We start from the raw sequence: 6,000 nt of genomic DNA, 5'->3' as shown, positions 1-6,000 counted from the left end.
TACAAACGAGGTAAAAGATACTGTTACCGCATCACAGCCATTTAGTCCGAGGTGACTAGTAAATACGGATTCAGTTTTTACACTGCCCCTTGACTAGAATATAGCGGGTCTAATTCAGGGATCGCTCCTTTCTTTCAGCAAGGCCAAAGTTCCCCGAACTTCTTTCTAGCGCTGAATCAAAGCCTCAGCGATTCAGTTCTCTCCCCGCCTTCCCGGCATGCAATCGTAACCCAACCCCCTTCCTTCGACTACCACCTTCTCATTTATATCCACCCGCGAGGAGCAGGCTTTCTTTCTTGCCGCCTGTTCTTCTCTGGGAGTGTTTTCTTGCAGAGGGTCTACAAACATGGCTTTGAGGCAGCAGCTGGGTGAGTTTCGATTGCTATGCCTGGCATCTCGACCCTGCAGGTTCACTACTCTGCAAAAGTTTTGCTCGTTTACTTTCTCAGCAGCAAAATACCCCCCTCTGAAAGTAGAAGGGAGCACCGTCTGTTGGTTTTTGGCTTACTGGAGGGCTCCGCCCGGTTTGGTGATTGACTTAACAGGAGGGCTCCTCTTCAGCGTGGTGTACGCTGTGTGCTGAAGTTCTGTCCGATCTTACCCGTGTTATTCAGAAACAAGCCTCGTGACCAGTATTGGCTCTTTTCCCCATATGACTAAATTGAAGGGAAACCGTTACACTAAAGCTACAAAGGCTAAAAAACAGAGTATCTGCGTGGACTACAAGGCGATTGCGTGTTAAAAATCAATGTGCATAGTTTTAATCAGTGTCCTGATAGGTTAAAAGTTTTAACCTCACCCCGTCCAAGATGCAAGTTAAGGCCCACGAAGATCAGCAGAAGTGAGCAGAGTTTCGTTCTTGGGTTGAATGATCCCTTTCAACTATTGGTAGAGGATTGCCTTTTTCTGCATCTTCTTTAGCTCTCGATGAATGTAATCCGCAACTTTTCTCCCTGGTTTGCTGGTTTCTTTTGTGCATATTTTTTCAAGAGGAGTTAGCAAATATGCAGGGACAATTTGCAGTGTAAAACGTAAAGTGCAATGCGATCTTCACTTTGATTCTCATGACTGCGGTGCAAAGTCGCAAACTTCGAATGAAATAGAATCCTTCGAATCCTATTGAAGGACAGAGTACAAAACCATATTTTTAAGAATAGAGGAGCTCTTATCCTATTGAAAGGCATCTAGGATAACTGCTTAGAATGGCATGAAAGTGAGAAATAAAGCAGACAGTCCTGCCTAATTATATTTCTGTCCATGTTTGATGTCTTCATCCTGAAGGGGATTGATTCAGGTAATAGAAATGAATATACGGACTTATTTTTGTAGACACACTTTAAATCAAGAAAAAAAGATGGAAAGAGTTAGCTTTTATCATCCTAAGAGAATAAAATAATATTGAAAATCCCATATTACATTTAAGTTTACATTTTTGATCCTGACTGTTACATTTACAGTACACCTTGCCCTCTTATTTGTGGCCAATACATTTTTCTCTTGTGGAATTACTGGGAAAATTAATTTAATATGAAATAATTTGAGTAGAAGTAAATTAACAAAAGAAACAGCTATAGCAACTGCCCCATTATTCTCAGTTATCCCAAGCATTACATCAGTTGGAAGGCAGAAGAAAATTTGAAAATGTTTTTGTAAAAGACATCTTGTAAAAGCTGCAAGGTTGTTATACAAGTCCTGTTCATTCGGATAAACAAAATTTATTCTGGACTAGCTCCCTCCACCAGTAGTGCCTTCCTGATGTGAATTACAATGCCAGCAACACTAAAGATGATTGATACTGTAATGCTGAATTATAGAAGATTATTGCTGAGTTATGCTGAGAAGAAGTGGCAGTGTTTCCATGTAGTGGTAGCAGGAAACACAATGTATGACTGAAACCTACTTGGTAGATCAGATTTTAAAAACAATCACCTTTTTCATTGATGATTACCAGTGCTTAAAATAGAACTGTAGTGAATTTAGCTGGTCCTGTATGAATGTGGGGTTTTGCTATATATCAATATTCTCATTAAAGAATTTGTTTTTCTTGCAGCTTTATTTAGTGTCTCAGATAAAACTGGTCTGGTGGAATTTGCAAAATGTCTGACTTCTTTGGGTTTGACTTTGGTTGCCTCAGGAGGAACAGCAAAAGTTCTTCGGGATGCAGGTTTGAATGTCAGGTAAAATAAAAGATTGGACTTGATTAGATCTTACTGTGTGTTATCTTTAGGCTTGACCTGACAACTGGGGTGACAAGGCCTCACTTTGCTTCTTCCATTACATCACAAATAGAGCTTTCTGACATCAGTTCTGGGAAATGTTATTCTATAACTCAGAATTCTGTTGTGTTAAAATTTGCAAGGTGTTCTGATAAAATTGCTCATAATGCTTGCATTGTTAATTGTTTAATTTTTATCCAGTGGAATATTTACTTTGAAAGGTAATTAAGTCCTAATAGTGGTAGGTTCCCAGCTGTGCAAGGCTTGGATGAAGCAGATTATCTAGACCTTTTCAATCAGGCTAGGCTACATAATACTGAGACAACATTAATAAGGCTGGTCATTGGAGAGCTTAGGATGCGGGTGACTAGTCTTTTCTGGCCTTCCTAGATCTTTTAGTGGTTTTTGATACCATTGCTTGATATTTTGCTGGACCAGCTCCAGGGATTGAGAGTGGGAGGTGTTATTTTGCAATAGTTTACCTTTCCCCCCCTTGTGGCTGATAACAGTAACCAATAAGTTATGGTGGAAGAGAAGTCCAGCCCTAGGCCCTGTTATGTTGGGTTACTCAGTTCATGTCTCTCTCCCCTCCTCTTTAACATCTATATGAAATCTCTGGGAGAGTTGATCATCATCGGTATCCCATTATATATATCCCATTAAACATCTCTACCAGTGCTGGACAAATTATGCTATTCAGGTACTAGCTCATTGCCTGGAGACTGAAAGACTGAAAGGACCTGGAGAGAGAGAAACTCAACCTTAGCAAAAGTGGTTATGGATGTTTTTCCCCCTGGAGATAGAAGAGTTGACATCTCTGTCTCTCTGTAACACTGCCCCTGACTGATCTGGTATGCAGTTTGCGGTTCCTCTTGTACTTATGTCTTCTGATGGAAATGTCATTTAGTTTTTTCCCCTTATTTTTATCAGTTGTTGTGAGCTGCCTAGAATCATGTGAGATAGGTGAGAACGTAAATCCAGAAAATAAATAATGGTATCCTCACTGATGTCTTTCAGCAATATTTTAAAATCTAGATTTATTTCATGTTTTAGATTAATAATGGGTCATCTTAATGGCTGACCCTTATTGGAAAACCCTAATAAAGTCTTGGATACAGTCATTACAGGACTTGAGCAAGATACCAGCAGTATGTTGATGATATTGAGTATTATCTTACTGTGACAACTGTGTTTAGGAATGCTTATATCAGCTGTAACTGCTTCTAAGACCCAACTAAAGCAAAAACTAGCTATTAATTGAAATACTATATGGATTATTGTAGCTTCCATGTGCTAAAAGTTCTTAGAATGCCATCAAACCTGGCTGTTCATATTAAATAAGAAAGCTGTGAGCAATCCAATATCAGCTCACATCAAAGTATGTCTTCATTTATTTTAACCCGGTGGTCAGTTGCAGTCTGCAAGGAAAGCTCTGATATTGCCCCACAGCTTAGAGATTTTGTTTGTCTTACAGATGCCCTTACAACCAATAAAAAATAAATTGACTAAAATAAACCAATAAACCAGGACATAGTACTTGGTTATGACATGTAATGTTTGTATTTCCTGTCTGAAAACAGTTCAGCATATATTAGCAGCAAATCCAAGCTCACAGTAGTGCTTGTACAAAAAGTCCAAAAAAAATGGAAGCCATGAGTGGCCATACTTAAACTGATGTGATCAAGTTAAAGAATGGAGATCCTCTGTTAAGAAGAAAATCAAAGGATGCAAAAACAATGGATGAGAGAGAACCAGAAGGAAGTGGTAAAAAGATACTTTGTACCACTGGAATTCAGAAATTGCTTGTAGAGGTTTGCAAAAGAAGTGGGTTCTGAATTTTCAGGGGCAGAAAAGGGATTCTGTTGAACAAGAGGTAGGATGATTGACCCCTGAAAAATAAAGAGAAGCAGCTGCGTCTAGCAAGAGGACAGAAAGACTTATAATTGTTGGCAGTCTACTACTAGGGAGACGGAAAGAAGTTGTTGGCTACTGCATATGTTTATGAACTAGGGATTCAGAAGACGAATCTGACTGGAATTTTCAGTATTTTTCAACTCCCATGACAGTTACAGTATACTGTACTTTCCTGTGATCCTATGCAAAGACAAATTATACTTCAAAAATGCAGTAGGTTAGCAATATGGTTGTTAAGTGAATGGCTTCCCCATTGAGTCTGCTTGTCAGAAGGTTGCAAAAGGTGATCACATGATCCTGGGACATGCAACCAACATAAATGCATGCCAGTTGCCAAGTGTCAGAATTTTGATTGCATGACCCTGGAATGCTGCAGTGGTCGTACTGTGAAACAGTCATAAATCTCTTTTTTCAGCACCATTGTAACTTTGAACGGTTACTAAATAAATGGTTATATTAAATAGGACTACCTGTACATAAATGAGGTAAATTGATGCAGATAACAGTATCTATTACATGTGCTAAAAATTACATCAGTGACATAAAGAGATACCCTTTCTCTCCAAAGTGGTCCATTAAATCAACATTTTATTGTAAGGTAGTCCTCAGTTCATTTAATGACCATTCCAAGTTACAGTGGCACTGAAAAATGTATTTATTACCGTTTTTCAGTTATGACCGTTGTAGCATCCTCATTTTTATGTGATCAAAATTCAGATACTTGGCAACAGATTCATATTTATGACTATTGCTGTGTCCCCAGGTCACCTTTTGCGACCTCACAAGCAAAGTCAATGGGGGAGCCAAGTTCATTTAACAACCAGGTTACTAACTTATCAATTGCAGTGATTCACTTAACAACTGTGGCAGGAAATGTGGTAAAATGAAGCAAAACTCACTTAACAAATGTTTCACATAACAACAGAAATTTTGGGCTCAATTGTGGTCGTACGTTGAGGACTACCTGTATTAAATATTACTCTAAGAGTAAGTATTATATATCTCCCATGAGTACTTGTTTCCTTCAAATTTGGGGTTTGCTACACAATTCAAGGCTTTAATTCTATGCCCTAGTAATATTATGTAATGTATATACCAGTTTAAAAAGTGGCAAATATATCAGAAAAGAAAAAAAAAAGGAAAATTACAATGTTCTGGAAAGTGCAAAAGAAGTATAGGTATCAATAATGGCATCTACTTTGGGATATGTGTTAGGAGCAACTTTAGTTCTTCAAGATCAGACATTGTACCATTAATTATTTCTTAAAAGGTACGTATTTCTATATCCAAGCCAATTTCTATAAGACTGGACTTTACTACTTGCATTCAAATTCTTACCCATTGAATTATAAGGCTAGCTTAGAATAAATAATTCTCTCTTAACTTTTGTCTTTCACTTGAAAAGCCAAATAGGAATTCCTCACTGCATCTAGCTGGTGTCATGGCCGTGAGGCGGGGTGGAGCTTCTCCACGCGCCCCACACTGGCTTACCTCAGGGCCCCCGCACCTAGGCCATCCATGCTCTGACCCCTGCCTCGACTCGTTGCACCGGCACACCACTCCTGCTCCGTTGCAGCCGCAAGCAATCAGAAGAAGTGGGCTGGTGGCATGTGGGCTCCTGCTGCACATGAGTGCTGGTGCTGCCACCATGAGGCACATATTGATGTATGGATGGTCTGGCTGTGGGGGCCCTGAGTAACCCGCCTCAGCTCATGGCCGCAGCACCATGAGAAACCAGACAGAATGGGTGGGTGGCTGGCTGGCTGCGCAGGCTTTTAAGTAGGGCTTAGTTTGGAGGTAGGGCTTATATTAGACGCATGCGTAAAAAATCACGATAGGACTTATTTTAGGGATAGGTCTTATTTTTGGG

The 6,000-nt window shown here is 39.5% G+C and overlaps 1 protein-coding gene across 1 annotated transcript in view; it reads left to right on the top strand.

Annotated features, from left to right (window-relative positions):
• Positions 1 to 295: 295 nt before the first annotated feature.
• The window catches only part of ATIC (5-aminoimidazole-4-carboxamide ribonucleotide formyltransferase/IMP cyclohydrolase), an 85,219-nt gene continuing 79,514 nt past the window's right edge, over positions 296 to 6,000 (top strand). Inside the window, exons 1-2 of the mRNA XM_070933191.1 lie at positions 296 to 368; positions 2,051 to 2,177. Coding sequence (XP_070789292.1) covers positions 347 to 368; positions 2,051 to 2,177 — 149 coding nt within the window. The 5' untranslated portion in view covers positions 296 to 346. The remainder of the gene's footprint in view (positions 369 to 2,050; positions 2,178 to 6,000) is intronic.

Source organism: Pituophis catenifer, unplaced genomic scaffold (genome assembly GCF_029215685.1).
Source record: "Pituophis catenifer annectens isolate HBS135680 unplaced genomic scaffold, rPitCat1.0.hap2 SCAF_1, whole genome shotgun sequence".
In the NCBI taxonomy this organism is placed as follows: domain Eukaryota; kingdom Metazoa; phylum Chordata; class Lepidosauria; order Squamata; family Colubridae; genus Pituophis; species Pituophis catenifer.
This window is presented reverse-complemented; position numbering and strand designations above follow the sequence as displayed.